The 20,961-nt window shown below is 41.1% G+C and overlaps 1 protein-coding gene across 3 annotated transcripts in view; it reads left to right on the plus strand.

Moving 5' to 3' along the window:
- Nucleotides 1-20,961, plus strand: part of MOB2 (MOB kinase activator 2) — a 112,477-nt gene that overhangs the window by 21,128 nt on the left and 70,388 nt on the right. Inside the window, exon 1 of one of the 3 annotated variants that reach the window (XM_013191618.3) lies at nt 16,269-16,318. The exons of the other annotated variants lie outside the window; for them this stretch is intronic. Coding sequence (XP_013047072.1) covers nt 16,284-16,318 — 35 coding nt within the window. The 5' untranslated portion in view covers nt 16,269-16,283. Of the gene's footprint in view, nt 1-16,268; nt 16,319-20,961 lie in introns of those variants that run through there. 3 annotated transcript variants of the gene reach the window in all.

Here is a 20,961-nt window from a genome sequence, read left to right on the forward strand (position 1 = left end):
TTCCCACTCCTGCCTCTCCACTCGTCCTTTTTCCTAAGCTGGTGCTAAGGGTTGACAGTCGGCCTTCGTTCAGCTCGCTAATTCCCTTTGTAGTAAAGGGTAACTGGGAAACCTCTCCATGGCAAAAGAGCAGTGAAAGGCTTTTGGCTTTAATTATTGGCTCTTTGAACCTTATGTTTTTGTAGAAAGTGGTACAGGTTTTGTGGGTCTTCATCTCCTGTTGTCTATTACAGAACCACTAGCTGCTCAGGCCTTGTATCAGTTCCTTAATGTATTAAGGCAAACACTTTGGTCTCCAGCTGAGCAGGAGGGACTTGAGAATAATGCCTTTCAAACGAGTACCGCATCGTGGTTGATTATCTTTGTCTTGGAAGGGACAGGTGGGCTCCTGTGCTTCAGGCTGCAGTTCTCTATGGCCTCGTGCTGTGCTTGGAGAACTTCCAGTTGCTGCACAGGGACAGACTCCTCTTCCCTGGCGAGGAAAGTCTCCTGCCTCTTGCAGTTTAGACCCTGCTGATAAAGTGCAGGCTGCTCTGAGAGGTGTGGGAATGATAGGTATTCCTCAGGACTGTAAGTTAGACATAAGTGGCAATTCAGCAAAGGTGATCTCTGCAGAGGAAAGCATGCTATGCTTGAATTGCTTGGTAGATGTAGTGTGTGTGTTGCAAATGAATAAGATCCTGTTTGCAAATACACTGTGTGGCCATGCCAGTCAGCTTTGTGTCCAGAGTTGTGCAGGTGTTACAACTGGAGCTCTTAATCTTATCTTTTAAACACAACGGGCACTTGCTTGGAACTGTTATTAAGCACGACTTGTCACCCCTTTAGAGCACAGTCATAAAAAGGTTGACTTAGGCTGTGATACCGCCGAGGGAAAGGAGGATAGCATTCTTCTGAATCAGCTCTGCCACTAGCAGAATGTTGCTGCTCGGTCAGATTATCGTCTGCAGGAGGCTGCGAGATGCCACGCCAACAATTCGTGTGACTGTACACAGTGGCTGGGGGACAAGTGCGCTGTGGGACGAGGGAAAGAAGAGTTGATGGGGACAAAGAGATCCAGGCGTGCCTTTTAATGTTTGTGGTAACAAACAGCTGTCATTTGTAGATGCTGATAATTAATAATCAGCTATGACTGAGTAGTCCTGGATGTAAACAAACTGTAGAGTTTTAGAAGCTGCTCAAAATGGGTTTGAAGATTATCGCTAATGAAGAGGTCGGTAGCATTTTGATGATTTTTTCATTTAACAAAAAAGTCATTGAAAAACTTGGAAGAAATATTTTGAACTGATCTGTGTGGATTTGAGCTCTTAGGAGCAATGTGCGCTATTCAGCTGTCTCACCTGCTTCCTAAAAAGCACGAAGGCTCACGAAGTCCTGTAGCTTAATTGCAAACTTTGCTTTCTTCTTCCTCCTCCTCCTCACCGTACAGCGCTCTGCCCGCTGTAATTTGGAACATTTTATAATGGTAATGAACTTGGCAAGGGGAGAGCCCTTTGCCTGCTGCCAAAGTAAAGCAAACAAACAAAATACGGACAACAAAAGCAGCTCCCTCCCGGTCCCTTTGCGGGCTGACCGGCGCGGCTGGCACCGCTGGCCGTGCCGCGGAGGGAAGGGAGGGATGTCCTGCCGGCCATGCCTCGCAGCTGGCCTGGAACCCGGCCACCCCAGCGGAGCAGCCAGTGCCCAGCTCTCATCTCAGCCGGGCCACTCGTGATTTAATTGGAAGCTGAGCGGACTTAAAAGGGTAGCGCACTGTAAATTCACACTGTGTTTCCAAACTTTATGCAATGGGTTGGGTCTCCCGAGGATTGGCTCTGACCTGTTGTTTGCTCAGGAGAACGTGAATTTTTCTGCCAGACAAGCCTTAGTTATCTTAACGCCTTTCCTCTTTGGGGAATCTTCTCAGAAAGGCTCAGTATCCCCATCGGAAGGGAGCACAGACAAGAGTGTCATTCTGCAGTCACCTCTTCAGACTCTTAGCTGAGTGTTGACCTTCTGTTTTCAGGGATGATGAAACGATGCTTCCCTTGTGGCAGATACCAGCTTTGTTTCTTGGGAGCATTCAGGACAGCTGATTGTACTTCCAGGTGGATTTGTATTTATAGCTGTGATACCAATACTCGCTGCTGCTATAAAATACTCAGATCCCAGTTCAGAGTTTGTGACTGCAAGTTTCTGCAAGAGTACTGCCAGCTGCGTTCACTTCTGTTTTGTGTGTGAAGATGGACTGCAGAAGGAAGGTGCTGATTTGTGCAAGAGCAGCTTCTCATTCGAGTGTGTCTCGCACATGGCTCTCAATACCACTGACTTCAATAACAGCTTTGTATCATTAATCACATCTGCAGGTAGCAAGAGAGGAGCGGCTCCCTTCCTGTAGCCTACGTATTGTTTGGTCAGTCACCATGAAGGAAGCTAAAGCACCGTAACCTTAATTAAAGGATGCAATAATGGTGCTTTGTAGTTATTTAGCAGGCAAAATCCAATGCCATTAAGGAAGTAGAACACCCTGTCCTTAATTGAGGGATATGCTAATGATGCTTTGTAGATGTTTAATAGGCAAAATTTGTGATTAGTGTCACGTATTGTTTCAGAATCTGGAGAAAGCGTACATCATGTGTTTGTGGAATTAAATAATTTTAGGAAGAAGGTGGAAAATGACATCACCTAATTCTACAGTGCTGTGAAATGCTGGCTGGTAGTTTCGTGCTTCCTGATGCTCGGTAAGAAACTGTTCCTCACAACTGGCGGAAATATAAACTGGGGCAGGGCTTCCCCCCACAGCTTAACAGCTGGGAAGACAGCGCTGTTTAGAAAAGTAAGTTCAAGTCCTGTTTCTTGTAAAATGTCAAGAATGCTATGCAAATCTGTATGTTAGAATAACAAAGCACAAATCAGTTGGTTTTGCTAGAGGTCAATGGCAGCTTAAGGCTAATGCTACCTAGACAGCCAAAGAAAGCCTTGTGAAGCAGGGATGCAGAGGGAAAGGTTAAACTCCTCCAGTATTCTTTGGCTTGCAAGATTGCACAGTGGCTTGATGTTTGCGGGGACTGCAGATTTGAAAGAAATGGAATGAGCTGGAAGCATTCCCTCGTGATTTAAAAACAAAAAAAAAAGCCAGCAACTGTTGGACCTCTCTCTTCAGTGTCTCTACCTGAGCTTGATCCAAGTTTGAGCATCACAGCATGGACCAGTTGGCAATCTCGGCATTGTACTGGGACATTTCCAGGTTGCAGATGAGTGCCTTGCAATTACAGCTGCGTTACTGTCATGCTGAAGATGAAAATGAAGAAAAGCTCTCCAAAACCAGCAGTATATAAGACATGGATGTGGTTGCTTTTCCAATATTCTCACTACAACCTGAAGTTACAAAGTTAGTTTTGATGGCCTTTTACAAACCTTCACAAGAGTGACTGTTGCATAGATCCGTTTGTTTTGCTTTTGCATAAACGTGTTTTAATTGCACAAGTTTCATGCTGGTGTTGGCTATGACTATGCTAGGTTTCTAATTTAATATGAAATGTCTTTTCATCAGTTTAACGTTGCTTTCAGATCCAGACAGGAGGATAACTTACTTGCATTGCCAGATAAATGTGTACTTGGCTGCCTGATGAAAAGCTGTATTTTTCATATTTTTCTTCTGTGTATATTTCATAATGTGGTGTTCAAAAGTCTCCAAAATGCAATTACCAAAAAGAAATTAATGCTGGATAATTATAAGAGAAATGTATTGCCTGGAGCCTCTTATTCTAATATCACCTTCCTGCTAACTACAGTTAAAAGAAAAAGATTACATTAATCACTTGAAAAGGGCAGCAATCATGTTTAGCAAACCATGTAGCTTTTTCCACTGCTCTCAGCATCCTGCTCAGTGAAGGAAAGAAGGAAACCTAAAAGCGCACTGCACGTTGTGTCGTGAGTCGCTGCGTCTTCGTTTGCCAGACTTCTTCCCAGGATTTGCAGTCATGGTGTGCTGAATCTATTGAATGATGAGCTTTAATATCTTGAGTTTAGCTGTTCTTCTTGATGATGAATCAATTCGTCTGCCGGCGTGGTTTGGAGGAACATCTGTGCCCCTACACCTTCAAGACCCCCCAATATAAACCAGCGTCCTCCTTCCCAGGCCCAATACCTGCTGGGTGAAGGATGCTTCATCCCCCAGCTTCAGGCTGGCCAGTGGAGAGCATGTGCACACGTGTATTTGAGAGGGCATAGCTTGCTTCAAAATGTCTTAGTTTTCAATAGTCTTCTATTATAAAATTTAACAATTCATTTTCCTGACAAATGAAGGGTCTGAGTTCTTGAAGCAGCTCCTCTGTGTGAATTAACTAAGTGGAGGGTATTCCAGAAGAGTATTTTCATTAGGGTTGTGTTATAAAAATCTGTAAAATGAGTAGTAACATAAAATAGGGAAGGTCTGGGTTTGGCTTTTTTTACTTCTGAAGTGCAGGTTTCTTCTTTCAGCCCTCCTCTTAAATAGCTGAGCATAACTTGTAGAGTAGGAAATGCGTGCAGGCAGGACTCCAGCAATGTGTGGTATGTCTGCTGGGGATGAAATACTGAGTAAGAGAAGGTAACAAAGTATTTTGTAGAATATTGGATAGAATTTAAGTAGTTTGTTCAGCATGATTAAAACAGCAACAACAAACTTTGTTCTTGGAAGTTCTTAAATAGCCTGAATCAGGTACAAAGCAGGTACTGTGTAGGTGGCAAAAAATGCCACACATCCTAACACGCCACACATACCAACACTAACAAGTCCTGCACTAAACCATATCACTAAGCTCTACATCTAAACATCTTTTTAAAGACCTCCAGGGATGGTGACTGAACCTTTTCCCTGGGCATCCCCTTCCAATGTCTAACAACCCTTTCCCTAAAGAATTTTTTCCTAATATCCAACCTAAACTTCCCCTGGCCCAACTTTAGCCCATTCCCCCTCGTCCTGTCACTAGGTACGTGGGAGAATAGACTAACCCTCACCTCCCTACAGCCCTCTTTAAGGTACCTGTAGAGAGCAATAAGGTTGCCCCTGAGCCTTCTCTTCTCCAGACTGAACAACCACAGTTCCCCCAGCTGCTCCTCATAAGACTTGTTTTCCAGCTTTGTTGCCCTTCTCTGGATACCCTCAAGCACCTCACTGTCCTTCGTGTAGCGGGGGGACCAAAACTGAACACAGTACTTGAGGTGTGGCCTACAGGGGGACAATCACTTCCCTAGCCCTGCTGGCCACCTTGTTTCTTATACAAGCCAGGATGCTGTTGGCCACCTGAGCACACTGCTGGCTCATATTCAGCCGACTATCAACCAATACTCCCAGGTCCTTCTCTGCCAGGCAGCTTTCTAACCACTCATCTCCCAGCCTGTAACGCTGCTTGGGGTTGTTCTGCCACAGCTGCAGGACCTGGCACTTGGCCTTGTTGAACTTCATACAGTTGGCCTCAGCCCATCGCTCAAGCCTATCCAGATCCTCCTGCAGAGCCTTCTTGAGCAGATCGACACACGCACCTAACTTGGTGTCGTCTGCAAACTTACTGAGGGTGCACTCGATCCCCTCATCCAGATCATCGATAAAGATATTAAAGAGAACTGGCCCTAGTACTGGGCCCTGGGGGACTCCACTAGTGACTGGCCTTCAATGGGATTTAACTCCATTCACCATGACTCTTCGGGCCCAGCTACCCAGCCAGTTTCTAACCCAACGAAGTGTAAGCCAGTCCAAGCCAAGAGCAGCCAGTTTCTCAAGGAGAATGCTGTGGGAAACGGTGTCAAAAGCCTTACTGAAGTCAAGGTAGACCACATCCACAGCCTTCCCCTCATCCACCAAGTGCGTCACTTGGTCATAGAAGGAGATCGGGTTAGTCAAGCAGGACCTGCCTTTCATAAACCCATGCTGACTGGGCCTGATCGCCTGGTTGCCTTGCAAGTGCTGCGTGATGACACTCTAGATAATCTGCTCCATGAGCTTCCCTGGCACTGAGGTCAAACTAACAGGACTATAGTTTCCTGGGTCTACCCACCAGCCCTTCTTGTAGATGGGCGTCACATTTGCTAGCTGCCAGTCGACTGTGACCTCCCCTGTTAGCCAGGACTGCTGATAAATGGTGGAAAGTGGCTTGGCCAGCTCCTCCGCCAGTTCGCTCAGTACCCTCGGGTGGATCCCATCCGGCCCCATTGACTTGTGTACATCTAAGTGCTGTAGCAGGTTGCCAGCCATTTCCTCATGGGTTGTGAGGGCCACATCCTGCTCCCCATCCCCTTCCACTAGCTTAGGGTACTGGGTATCCAGAGAACAACTGGTCTTGCTGCTAAAGACTGAGGCAAAGAAGGCATTAAGCACCTTAGTCTTTTCCTCATCTCTTGTCACTAAGTTTACTCCCGCATCCAGTAAAGGATGGAGATTCTCTGTAGTCCTCCTTTTTGTGTTTATAAAAATGTTTTTTGCTATCTTTAACAGCAGTAGCCAGATTGAGCTCCAGATGAGCTCCCATGTAAGCCTTAGAGATCTTCAGTAAAATTACTAATGCAAGACTTGGATATGACTATGTCCTTGAAATACTTAGTCTGTGTTTTATTAAGCTGGTAAGAAGGCTGGAACACTAGTGGCTATGATAAATCTAGATAAGGAGAGGGACAAATGAGCTTTTTTTTCCTCCCAGGATGACATTTAGATTAACATGGACCGTGGTACCAATAAATGCAGCACGCCTTTCCTGTCGGGAAAGTGATGTAAAAGTCAGCCCAGCCTGTGGTAGAATGAATGCAGAACAGGCTGAAAGTGATTTGCAGGCTCAAGAAGACCTTTACCAAGTGGCAATCTTACAGCAAATAAGTGGTCTTGTGTTGAAAACTACACCTTCTTCAAGAAACAAGCATAATTCTGTCCTCTGCGTGTTGAATTTTGTACTGTGCATCTTCCCTGCCCAGTTCAAGACCAGGCTACATGGGTTGCAGTTTATTTTCAAAGGGTCGGTGTGGGTATAGTTATCTGTATGAACTTTGCTCTTACCTATTGATTTTGAAGGAACTTTGTGAGTGCAGGTTTCTTCAAATCTTGGTTACTATATCGCTGAAAGGCAGCTTTTCCTCCCTTCTTCCCTTTCATGCTGGCAGGGTTGTGACCTTCATTCTACTAATACCGAGGAGCACGCAACCTACTCTGACCTGTATGGACATACAGACCTGTGCACCACAAGACTGTGAAACTAATTTGCCTTCTTCCAAAGCTAGAAGTGGACTCAGGTTCAGGAATAGTAACTTCTGGCTTTTGGTATTTCATGTATGAGGCCGTTCTGTATTTAGCCTTCTCTTCTACTTAGTGCATGCTGTTTTTTAATGGCGATGGTGAATCTAATTTAGATTGGCTTTGTGGTTGATGTCTTTCTGTTGGCCTGTGAAGCTGTCACTCAGTGAGCTCCTGAAAAGATTTATTTGCAAGTTGTTCCTTAGTGCTTCACTTTAAATATTTGTTCAGTAGGCACGACGTGTTTACATCTGTAAGATATGCTTGAGAACATGCAGAAGACAAAAATTACTTCCTATCAGCACTTTGTTGATGTCAACAGTTGGGTTGCTTTTCATTTGTTCTGAATTAGCTTGCTGTCCACCTGCTCTGTGTTTTACTGATCCATTCCACCCATTGGTTACTGGTAGATCTAGAGAAACTCCAGGCAAAACGGTCCTGGAGGAAGAACCAAGGCTCACCATCTGAAGTATGCTGAAACTGGCCCCGTGCTTCTCCAGCAAGCTTGTTCGATGGCTGTCCACTAAATACCTATTTATTGAGGATGGTCACACGTACCTACTCAGTGTATGTATTCATTCTCTCTCTAGCATCTGGGCTTCACAGAAATACTTTGAGCCTATTTCTGACAGATGGAGTTCAGTTAAAAAAAAATAAATTAATCAGCACAATGTGTTGAGATAATTCCAGTCTGTATTTAAACGGGGGGGGGGGGGGGGGGAAACAAAGCCTGAAGTTTATTTTGTGCAAACACTGCCTGTAGAGGGAGAAAGGCGTTCTTTTGTTCTTCTGGTTTAATAGAGGAGCAGTGAACTCAAATCTCCCAGTGACTGCTAGCAGAACACCTGAGTGATGGGTATTAACCTGCATGTACCTTTCCGGCAGCACTTCCAAAGAAGGAGCAGAAGTCAACAGACAGAACTTCTCACCTGCTAGAATCTTGCAAGTAGAATGAAAAGGATATTTTAAAGGTGGCTATTCTGTGTACAACTTGTACTCTTCAGTCTAATAGATCATTTTGCTAAGGTAATAGTTTAATTTGCAGAAGCAATACTGTACATAGTAATGAAGAATCCAAGCACTCTTTGATTCCACCTAAGAAAAAAAATAAAAAATCAGCAAACCATTGGAAGAAACAAGCTGAAATTTGTATGCTCTGCAGATGTCTCTGAGTGGGTTTCTGGAAAACTGGACTTGTACAAATGGAATCTTTTCCCTGTAATCATGAAATTGACTTTCTTGTAAGCCATCCTGTCAAAAACGCTTATTTTGATTAACTGAGTATTAAGAAATAACTGTTCTGTTGTAGCCCATGGAATAACTGATAGTGAGGAAGATGTTTTGAAACATAATGATTTCAATTCAGCTTGGCTTGTTTATTCACTAAAAAAGTAAGTAAGAGTTGGCAATAGAGGTAGTGTTGTATTTTGTTTCTAAGTTATCTGTGAAACACTACCAGGAATTTAAGATACATCTGGCATTACAATAAGCTGAATGAGTTCTGGCAGCATTTACAGTTGAAAGCTCTAAACAGTGTTTTGAGGACCCTGCTTTTCAGGGTAGATAAATCTCCTCCTCTTTGCACCACATTTTCAAGGGAGCCTCGGAAAAGGCAGTGATGCAGCAGGTTTGTCAAGGAAGTATACTTTACCATCTTGGCTGTTGTTTTTTTTTGTTTGTTTGTTTGTTTTTGCCTAGAATGTCTCCAGGCCTGAGGCAGAGGGAAGGAAATGTGACACTCCCAGGTTCTGTGGCTTCAGCTTAGATTTCCATCTAAGTTGTTACTCAGGCTTTGAGTTTCTTATCGCTGCTTTGCTGGTAACACAGTAACAATGAGCACATTTTTCACTAATAATTTTTCCACCATGGTGTGGGTGATGGCTCTCTGACAAGAATATAACAGCAAACACCTTCTTTAAAAGTTCGTTTGATGTTGCTTGTATTTAGTTATCTTCAGAAAACTTTCATTATTAGGAGGTTGGTTTTCATTTTTTAAAAAAAATGCATCTTCTCTATCAACTTCTAAATCTGCATTGCACATTAGCCTGTTAGATAACACATGATTTAAAAAAGCTGAGGGCTTCCAAGGGTGATTTCCCTCTGCTGTGGACTGCTGAATCTTCGCAAAGCTTTTTTGCAATCCCCAAGAAGGTATTTCTTTGAAAGATTCTAGTATCTAAAGAAACAGTTTTTCAGAAAGAAAATAATTTCACGCTGGGAACTTTCTTTACGTGAAATATTGCTACTGACAGGAAGGATCTGAAATATTAATCCATCTCTGCCTGACTTCTAGGTTAATTGTACTTTGCTTTTCAAACTTAGAGCCACATTTCTGCGTGCTATGTGAGAGCAGCACCTGATGTACGAGGTGCATCTCATTAGAAAGTGAGATTTCTGTGAGATCTGAGACCTTTACGGAGTGGAAACTCTTCTCTTGCCTTTTGCTTTGCCTCTCCCTGTCTTTAAGCTGCTGCCCTAAATTAATAGCCATGCAGAGCTGTACAGCTACTTAAGTTTACCAAGTTATAAATGGTATTCCTCCTAACAACCCCGGGGGGGTGAATGTGGTGGTTCCTGGACATGCACCGAGAGATGGAAAGTGTTGTGCTTTCATCTCCTTGTGGGTAGGTGTCAGCTTTGGTTTTGTAAATCAGAAACATAAACCTTAGTGCATATTTCCAAAGGAGTATTATGCAGCCCCAAGCACATGAAGAAGATGCATGTTTACACGCAGGATGTTGCTGCTTCTATCGCTAGTGTAATTCTGGAAGTGTAACGAGAAGGAGAGGAAGTGGAGGACTTCCTGCATTAGTTTTTGTGGTTGCGCGAAGGGGCTCTGTAAACTGCAGCTGAGTTACACAACCGATAAAAGTTTTGTTGGACTGAGATAACTCTTGAGATGTGAGCTAATATACCTCGTCATGCTGCATGCATCGTGGTTAAATTTGGAAGTGGTTAAAATGGAAGTTAGAAGAGCAGTTATAATGGCTGAGTATGCTGTCTGTCATCTTTTTTTTTTTTTTTCCATGGCGTACATTACTTTCCCACATATGTATTCATGGTAGGCTGTGTCCTTAAAATATGACTCACCCTTTTGGGAAAAGCTTCCTGTGTAAACCAAGTACAAGAATGCAAGTAGGTCTGTGTAAGGTGGGAGAAAGAAGGGATTAATGGGGAACCTTTAAGATGGTGATCTATTCCCCTTACAAGTCTCTGAATGAGAAAGGGATAAACGCTAAATGGGAAAGGATTCACGGGTTTGGGGAGAAGCTCAGGATGGATGTGATGTGGTGTGCTAGAGAGAATCTCAGTTACTTACTATCCTTGAAACACCCAAGCTACTTTCATGGATCTGATTTCTACATTTTGGGTTGCACTTGTGCAATGCTGTGCTAGATCGGATTTCCTGAATAGTGATTGCATTTGACTTGTACACTGTGGGTTTATAAACTGAGTTGATGAAATGTTAGTAAATGTCACTACCAAAAAAATTAGACAACTGTTAAAGTGTTAATTGTGTTTGTTCAATATTTGGTTTTACAATATCTTTGCAGTGGCTTTCATGGATATTTTTCTATTTATTCAACATAGTGTTATGAATTTCTTTGTGCACTTACAAGTTTGTCTGTGTGACTCTCCTTTAATAAAAGGCCTAGGACCTCGACAAACTTCACTGTAGGGCTGAAGGGTGATTTTGAGGCCAGTGCAAGACATTATTTAAGGTGCAAGGAGAAATAGAGACCATTTCTCTTCTGCTTCCGACCTCGGTGCTTTTGTGGGGGTGTGCTTTTGTAGCACGTACAGAGCAGGGGAAGTGCTTGCAGGTTTTGGAAAGTGCTCTTCTGTGTATGTGGATGAGAAGTACACTGTGCTGGTCAGTGAGAGCTTTGCAGAAACAGCAAAGCATGCCAGACATAATTAGCTTAGCCTCGCTGTCTGACATTGATTTTTTTGTTGTTGTTGTTGAGTGTTCATAATGGTCACTCAAATGAAATAATTGACAGAATCAAATATTCTGTAGTCATGGTAGGAAAAAAATGTGGGTGAAAATGGCTTGTTGCTGTAGGTGGTTTTTTCAGGGAAAATAGTACCTTCTGCAAATGGACTAGATTTTCCTGTAATTGTGTTAGGTGGATATCCCAGATTAAACCGGGCAAAGCAGGACAGTACAGGTTGCTGTCTTCCCAAAACCCAAGGGCTGTGTGTTTGCCTGCAGTAACAGCACTTTAACATCGCGTGACCCAAGATAACTGGGATGGGGTCCTCTGCTTTCACTGCAGACTGGCTGGATTAGGTCGTTCTCTGTTAAGGATGTAATGCTGACATTGCCAATTAGCTAGACATGAAAGATTTTATGATGAGGTAATGATCTAGTGTTTTAGATTATTGTAATAAAAAATATTAAAGTGGAGACTAAAGACAAGGATGGCAGTTGCACTGGAAATGCTCATCCAATATGAAGAAACATAAGCTGAAAACCAGCAGGAGAAGCTGAATTTGTGGAGTCCAACTGCTTTCCCGTGTGCAATCCTGCAGATAATGCAGGAGATAATTAATATAAATGCATGTTCAAAACAGTGCTTAAATTTCCAGGTGCATAGAAAGGCTGGACATTTTAACTTCTCTATATGCTTTGCAGGCCACATGTTTATTTTTTCCCTGTTGATGTCTTTCTCAACAGTGTAATGCAGAGAACCAAAACACAGATTTTTCTCTTAAGAGGCTCATTCAGGAGTTGACCCTTCCCCACAGACTATATCAGGTGGGACAACTAAGTTTGCTATTGGTTCTTCTTTGGATGGGTTTTGAGTTTTAGTTATTTTAGCTGTGAAGGTCTGGAAATTCAAAACTAGTCTGCCAGCTCAACTGCAAGTGTTATAATTCTTTGGTAGCATTGGGGGAAGACAATGTTCCAAAAAATGTTGGTCTTTTTAGGCTTCAGAAAACAATATCTCCATGGTCAGGTGGAGTGAATGTGCTAATTAGGAAGATAAATTCATATATCCCCAGTAAATTTTAAAATTTTCATCACTTTTATTGTAATTTCTATTTATTGCACCAATACCACTTTCCAAGAAAGTGGCTGAAATTATTTAGTACTTTCTGCAGAGTTTTTTTTCCTTATGAGGAACCTTATGCTAGTTGGATATTTTAAACTGTAGTGGTCAGATGTTCTCACAGTATTGCAAACAAGGGTTTGTTCTTTTTAACTGTTTAACCTCTTCTGCCAGAGTGGTGTTTGGTTCACATCTTCATCCTTTTTTTATAGCTGAGGGCTGCAGGCACAATAAGCGTAGCTGCACATTGCGTGAAGTCTCAGGCAGGGGCAGTCAGGATACTGGCAATAGAATAGTGAAGCATCTTTGGTTATTAAATAGAAAAAAAGTATGTAGGGAAATACATAGGAGAACTAGCCAGTGAGCCATGTAATCTGTCATTGCAGTCCACACTTCTAACTCCATTTTAAACATAGAGGAGAGGCTTACATGGATTAAAGGTCACGGTACGTATTGCTGTCAGAGTGCATCACTATGGCAAACTGATGCGTTTTAGTCTGTGCCCTCGGTCGCTATAGGTTGTAATTTGTATGAAAGTTGGAGACAAATATATGTTTCTTTTTGTTATTGTAGGGTGAAACAAACATGAGTTTTCTGTGGTTCCTAGCTTTCTGGCCAATTCTTGTAGTTTGAGTGAATTATCTGTCTGTTCTTGTAATAATACTGTTTGCATGTGGCGCTCTGTGCAGCCCAGCAGTCCGAGTTCAACCTTCTATTTATAAAGTTTTGCTCTTTAACTTTTCATGATGGAGAGGGCGTGCTCAAAAGTGGATTTAGAATATGCTTCTGTTCACAAACAGCTCTCTCCTGCGGGTTCCTCAGAAGGATCTTGGGAATTTAATGAATTCTTATTCCTTAGGATAGTAAATCTAATAGAACATTGGGAAGCTGTAGGTTTTAAAAATCACGCATCGGTTCCTGCTAGCCCTTTCACGCGATGGATGCTTTCCTTACGTGTGCAGACTAAGTGGTTCAGCAGGCATAATATCTCCCAGCTGAAGAAACTAAGCATCTGGCAGCTGAAGTAAGAGTGATAAAGCATGGTGAGGCTGCCAAGCAGAAAGATACCACTGTAGGGACAAAGCATGTGGCAGCACTCAGGCTTTTCAGATACATAATCTAGCTACGACGCTTCTGGTTTCTGAAAGGAAGAAATTGTTAAAACGTTCCTTACTCTACTCTTATCTCACCAATATGGACTTGCTAGGACTAGCTAGGTATGTTGGTGCTTCTACTGCTGCAGGAACAATTTGGCTGCATCTGTTTTTAAAAGTGCAATTTACATACCTCCATCCTTCCCTTGTAATAAATACTACAAAAGTTGCTTCTTTCTTTTTCAGCTTTTACACGTTCCTTCAGTTTCATTGTGGTGAGACATACCTTTCCACGGATGACGTGGTCTGTCTAGTTTTGAGTGAAGTGATTTGTACTGCAAGTCAACTAAGGCAAAAAAAAAAAAAAAGAAAAAAAAATTTGTGTGCATATGAGCATAGCCGGAGGAAAGCAGGGGGCAAAAGGAGTTGATCCTTTAAAAACCAGTAGTTTGAGTAGCCTTTTTATTGGGTTCATATGGGGGTCAGAGAGAACAGTGACTTTGAAACTCATGGATTAGATGTCATTTTTGGACTGAAGCTTTGATTTCATGACAAAGAATTATCAAAGTGTGGTTTAAACAAGGGATTTTCACATTCTAAGGATGACTGATACTTTTACTTTGGCATGCCATTTTTTAAAGTCTTTACTCTGTCAGTGTTAAGACACAAAGAGGCTTTTGACCTCCATCCATACACAGTTTTTATATTGTCAATGATTTTGGTCCTGCTCTGTGAACTATAAAAGCTAAGACAAGCTTTTATACTTTGCAGTAAACTGTTTGAGGTGGGGTGTTTTGTGTGTGTGGTTTGCTTTGGCTTTGTTTTGAATAAAGACTTTGTAGTTTCATATTAAAAACTATAGTGTGGGAAGGTAAATTGCTTCACTTTATGTGCTAGGATATATTTAATCTCCAATTGCTTTTTTTAAAAAATTAATCATAAATTTCCAGCACTCTGTCACCCTCGCAATAAAGAAGTGTGTTCTCATATTCAGCTTGGAACACCCTGTGTTTCAGTTTGTGCCCCTTGCCTCTTGTCCTGTCACTGGGCAGGACAATGTAGTTACTGCTAATATTCAGTTACTAATTATGACATATTTACTAACTCAAACTATTAAATCAATATGGATGTATGTTCTTTAAGTGTCTTGGTTTTACTACACAAAAATCTCATGACACTGTCATGACTGTTGTATTGCAGAAGATAAAGGAAAGGTTTAAATTAGTTTCTCTGGGGTTATTTTTCTACACCTCAATTTAGTTTCCTTTATTTGCTCTTACACTGTTTGAAAACAGGAACTGCATGTGCAGTGCTTTAGTACAGCGTCTCTTTGATCTCCGGAGTCCATACGTGCTGACATGGTATTGTAGTATGTAAGCTTGTAAACCTATTTGTAGCCTTCATAGCCCTCATGGGGAGGAAGAAGCAGTGTAAAAAAAAAAAAAAAAAAAAAGTGATAAAACAGAATGCTGAGTAATGTAAAGGCTTACAGAGAAGAAGAAAAAACAAGGTATGTACGTGAAACAAAACTAGAATGGTATGAAAGTTGCTATAGTTTTCACGTGCAGGGTCCTTTTTCAGCAGAGGGCAGTACTGGTTCAGTTTCTTTCCAAGTCAGGGAGATGCACGGTCATGGGGAAACACCGGCTTTTAGGAATAGCTGGATGTGGATGTTATAATTTAAGTTTGTTCCTAATAGGTGGCTGGAGAAGGCTTGGGAATAGCTTTCGGAGTACCTGTGTAAAACCAGGGTCAATGTAGTACCAGATTAAGCTCTGTTAATCATTTGTGTGTTCTTAACAGCAGGGTTGCTCCATTCTTTGGTCATTGACCCATCAGCCAGGTAACTGCAGCAGATCTGTCTGTGGCTGCCTGTTTTCCTGCTCACAGGCAGGTAAGTCCAGAGCCAGCGTATATGGTGAAAGCAAGACCTGCTCTGGACTGCTGCATGTGCTGTCTGCTGGTAGATACAGCCTGGCTGCTCTATGTCCACAGAGAGCTTTTTATTTTATTTGTAATCCTCCACTGCTTGTTTTCGTGCTGGAGTAGAATGTATTTAAGAGACTATGGTACTGCTTGGCTGATGACAAAGTAAGTGTCAAACGTTATTAATTGCAAGTCCTGTTTTTCCTCTGGAGCCCATTGGTATATCTATTATAAGCATCTTCCACAAGGTGGAGCTTTAAAGCTCTGCAGCTGGGAATTTTTCTTCTCTTTGACTAATAAACAGCAGGATGAATGGAGTTTATGAAATCTTTTAGAGCAGGTATAAAGTGACCGTTTCATTTCTTTTCAAGAAAGTGGGTGGGTTTTAGAAAAACAAAACAAAAACAGACTCAAAAGATATTTTGGGCTTGGTAACATGAGTCTCTGAAATTAATGTTATAAAAGAGGATAGGAAGGACTGGAAAAAATCGCTTCATTACTTATTTATTCTTTTGGAATTACTCTTTTCTTCCAAGCTGATTTGAGAAGTAGCAGAACTAGATAGAGAAAAGCACTAGCAAAAGACTTGCTAAATCTTCCTTTATTGGGAGGAGTGTTTTTCTTTTTTTTTTTTTTTAGACAGTCCTACCCTAAAAGAAGAGGAGGAAACTTTAGATAACAGCTATTCTGACAGATAAAAGAAAGGCAGAAAACAATTTCTTTCGGACAGCTGTCTTTTTGAGAATGAGCCGTGCGTGCATACACTTTCTCTGGAGGAGAACCTTTTTTGTTTCCCACGATACTTGGTAGAAGTTGCATCTTGCTGAATTCTGGAGAAGTGCTACCAGCATTTCAGGCTGTACTTCAGTAATCAGCTATCTTGTGCATCCCGTATTTCTTTGAGTATCCTAACTGTGTTTTACTCTGCCATCTTGTTGGAAATCCCCCGCTGTTAATTTTGCTGGAATGGAATTCATCATCTGCTCATTGTGCTGCTGTTGGTAAGACAATTTTGTACATTAACTAGCGCAGGCATGTGTGAACATGAGGTGGTACTCTGTGCAGGCAAAAGCTGGAAGAGAACTTACTGGTGGCGAGGAAGAAGCACTGGATGGGTAGCAGCAGAGAGGGAGAAACTCAAGTCTTGTGTGTCTCCTGCCTGGCTTTTCTGTCTCAAGCTAACACTTGTTATTATCAGAAAAGGCTAATAATGTACCTCTGCCGTAACTATATGACACAAAACTTGAAGCAATTTACAGAGTACTCTACAAATACTCTTTCCCTGTTGACTTTATTCAGTAAATTCCTCTGTTACTCAATATGTTTGAACCAATTGATTAGTGTTTTCTGCAGGGTCTCTGCTGTCGCTTCATGCTTGATCTGAGGAGTTGCAGATGGAAGTTGAAAAACTTTTTCTCGAAGTAAATTATTTGTGTTGTTTCTTTATCCTTTGCAGGTGGCAAGCTAGTGGGCAAGAGATAAGAAATTGGTTATGACTTCATTTGGTGTTTCAGAGAGGCTGTCTAGGTTAACAAGTAGAACCCTGAAGAACTTGGAACAGGAACTGCACGTCAGAAATCCACTTTCTCCTTTTCTAAAATTGCTACCCCCTACTTGATGGCCCTTCCATCTCCAATTTTAAGCACAGGAAATAGCATATGGCAAATGCAATGAAAAGCAGGGGTTCTTATGCCTAATTACAGTGAGTTGAGAGGCTCTCCAGACAGACCGACTACTACTGATTTAGGCTTTGTCGAGGCCGATGGCTGGACCAGTTTGTAATGCTACTGTATCTGCTGCAGATCCAAGATAAGAACTCTTCTTTAAAATTCAGTTTCCTTCAGATGCTGTCTTTAGAACTATAATTTTTTTCTTTTAGTTCCGCCTCTTATTTCTTTGAAACATCCTTGTCATGCAAATTTGTTTAAATGCCAGTCCATTGCTAGCTGATGAGATGTATCTGTTGGTATGGAAGATGTGGTAGGCAATTTGGACAGTTTTATGAAGAGCTCTGCCCTGTAATATAATGTTAGGTTAGATTTCTGAACCACAACCTCAGAATAGAAATTTAGTGTGTGTAAAAAAAAAAAAAGAAAAAAAGTAATATAAGCAGGGTGGTGGAGCGAGCTTGGAATTATGATTTTTTTGTTTTATGGGAAGTGTGGTTGTTTACAGGCAAGAATTTTTGCCCTTCCCTCCCACTGCTGCTGCCAACGTGGATGTCCAGTACTCTCAGAGTACTCCACCCCTCTTGATTTCTAGCACTAATGGCAAATTCCGTTCTTTTCTGAAAGCAATAGTAATGTCAATTACCTAAAAAATATTCCAGATACAACCTTTTGCATGATTCTTAAGTTTTGTAACAGTGAGTGGTTCTATCGCAGTCCGTTCCAAATTGCAATGGCTGTCTACAGAGTTGGATAAAGCATTACTCATTTTTCACACAGACTTACAGAAGCTGGGTGATTTTGGCAGGAAGCTTTGTGGTGACTGGAGATAATGAAGCTAAGGATACTGAAGGTATGTTTTCTAGGGATAAATATTTATTTTTTCTATTACTCAGGCCAGTGCACTATTGACAAAAATGCTTTCAGCAGACAGTTTGGAGGCATTCCTCTGTTGGTAATAGAATACAGTTGTCTTGGAGCAAAGACTTTCTTAACACTTCTTAGCCAAGCTTAATTTAAACAAACTTTGGTATGAAGATATCAAAATAGCAACCCTAAAACATGCTTCCACAGAGTGTGTGTAGAGAGGGGCTAAACATAGCATAACCAGCCTTTGGATTTGAATAGGCAGTTGGTGACTATTTAGCTGGATTTCTTTATTGTCCCTTTTCTTTGCAAGACACATATTCAGAACAGAAGGTGAAAGAACTGCTGCATAGTCACTTATTTAGCTTCAAATCAGTGTGAAAATCCCTCTGCAAATTACAAAGAGAGAAGGGTGACACAGTAAGTTTTTAGAATAATAGTGGAAGATGTGATTGGGAAGATAGATGCTGGCCATAATAAAGCCACCTGTGCCTTCAGCATCTGCTTTTTTCAAATATTCCAGTCTATAGCATTACTGCCCCATCGTCTGGATAATTATTGCCTTATTTCTCGTTTCACTGGTAGACCTAGATGCTTGTAAAACTGAGCAACTATGTAAATTTTACACTTCTGTTCCTGCTCTTGTGTGTTCTTGTCCTGGCCAGTGAAACAGCTGCTGTTAAAGCTGTACGTGTTGAACGCAAAGATAATTTGTTGAAGTGATGCAAGGAGAGTGGCCCTTACGTATGAAGTGGGAACACCCATTGCTAGGCTGATCTTAGCCTTAAAACCAGAGCCGAATACAGGTATGTGGAAGTAATGCTTAAATTCCAGTGCAGCAAACTCTTGTCTCTGCTGCTACCGTGCCAAAAATAGTTGCTGCAAAATTATTGGTCTATTCACTCACTGCTAAGGCTATTACAGCCTAGCTGTAATTGCTTGACCCAGCATGTGCACTTCCCTCCCTACTTTAAAAGCTGCACCATGTAGAATTTAAAGATAAAACAGTTGTCACTTCCATTAATCATAATACGTTTTCATTCATATTTGTTCTTTCTCTCTGTTGATGTATCCTGATATATGATTAAGCGTCTTTTCAGGTATTACTGAAGTCTTTTTGCACCCACTTTCCCTCAGTCATTTTGCTTGGCCTTCTTTATGTACTTAACTGTATTTTTTTTTCAAGCTTTTTTTTCAAAGCATGTCTAACTGCAAAAGTTTTAAAACGATTATCATCTCTCTTTTACCATTCATCTCTTTTATAATCTTAGCAAGTTTTTCAAACACATCCTGGCTAGGGAGCCAACAAGTGAAAGGTCTCTATGAAAGCTCAGCAGCATGGGCATTATCAGATGGCATGGCTTTGGATCAGATGCCACACTTCTCATGCCGTACTTGCTGGATTTGTCAGTTTTCTTTCCGTGAACAACACTGGGAAGTCTCTAGCTTTCACCTAAGTGTCTGGGTAGCAAACTGTTGACTTAAGAGAGCCCAACTTTCCTGTGGTAAGGGGATGTCAAATCACAAAGGGATGGTTTACTCCATTTATGCTGTAGGACTCTGTAGTTGATGGACTTAATTTTCTGTGATTTTAGTACCTGGCTCACTCGGCCTATTTTTTATTAGATAGCTACTATTAACTAAGGTTTGGAAGTGGTCTGTAACTGATTTCAGTTTCAAATACCATAACTTCTGTATTGAATTTTCTGTTCCTGATATTAGGTAATGTTCTAATAGGAGATACCTATTGGTTCTGGATGTATAGTTAGACTGAGAAATCACTTCTGCTGATGCTACACCTCTTATAATCAGTTGAGAAACTTTAAAAGGGAGGAGATAAAACAGGAACTTAAAACCAGTTTATCAGCTACAGCTATTAGACAGTAAATGACTGTAAATCACACAGTAGACATTTCATAAGAGCAGATAAATCCCAATTAGACAATCCCAAATGTTTTTGGGAGGAGCTATGGGTGCTATCATGTAGTTAGTATATTACCCTAATCAGCAAATAGATCACACCCCTTAAATGAAGGAGTTATCTGAGAAGTGTTTGAGTTTGAACTATCTGAAATTAGTTAAGAGTCTTTTATGTGTCTCTCTGATATCTCTTTGTCAGAGAGGATTGAATGATAAAGATTGCTTTCTAACAATGTACAAATTTTAAGGAAGATAAAAAAGTGGTATACATGATTTTTAAAAAAAAAAAGGCCAGAGTTTCTAATAGCATTAATAGCATCTGTTTTTCAAGCTGTCCCAAGTGATAGATTTTCTTCAGCATACTCCTTGTATGATTTTTGGTCAAAATGAGTCTGAAGATATCCTCACTGTGTTATGATAAATGTAAATGATAAGAGATAGAAGGAGGTAGTGTTTTTTAGCCAAAATCTTGTTCCTTAGACTTGTCATTGATTTTTAAGAGGTAGTCAATGTCTGAAGAAAAACAAGTGTGATAGTGGCATTGCAGTACATAATATTGCCTCTAGATTGTATTGATTTTTTTCTGCAGGGGAAAACAGATGTTTTTGGTTTTGTTTTCTTTAACTTTCAAAGGACAAGGCCATGTTTTGCCTAATTTTCCTATTGCTTCACAGTTTTCATCAATTTCTTTGAGATGCTGTATTTTTAAAGTTCTGTCTGAAACTGGGAAATTTTCTATGCTGGGGCAGTTCCTGTGATGTCTCCTTTCCTACTCCAACCTTAGGTGGGTTTTGTTCTGCAGCGTGTTCTTTCCCTTGCAGTTTTTTTCTTAAATTAATTTTTCTAGCCAAGAGCTACATCAGAGTCCTCTGATGACTCTAGTCTTTAAATAGGGAACTGGCTTTGCCTACTGCATTTGATTTTAGAATAGTTTATTTAAATGTATTCTAATCTATAGCATCCAGGTTTGTTTATTTGGGGTTTAAACCTTCTTAGATCTTGGAAGCATTGTTTCATTTGTATCTATAATAAGTCAGATAATGTCACGGCCTTTGATTTGTACAGAGTTAAAAGAATCCTGAGTAAATCTTACTAAAACTTTTTTTTCTTTTTGCAACCATTGTTCAGTGGAGCTTTTGCTGTACCTAAAGGATTTTTTTGGTGAGAATTTGGACACTTTCAAACAAGAT

The sequence above is a fragment of the Anser cygnoides genome, chromosome 5, assembly GCF_040182565.1.
Source record: "Anser cygnoides isolate HZ-2024a breed goose chromosome 5, Taihu_goose_T2T_genome, whole genome shotgun sequence".
NCBI lineage: Eukaryota > Metazoa > Chordata > Aves > Anseriformes > Anatidae > Anser > Anser cygnoides.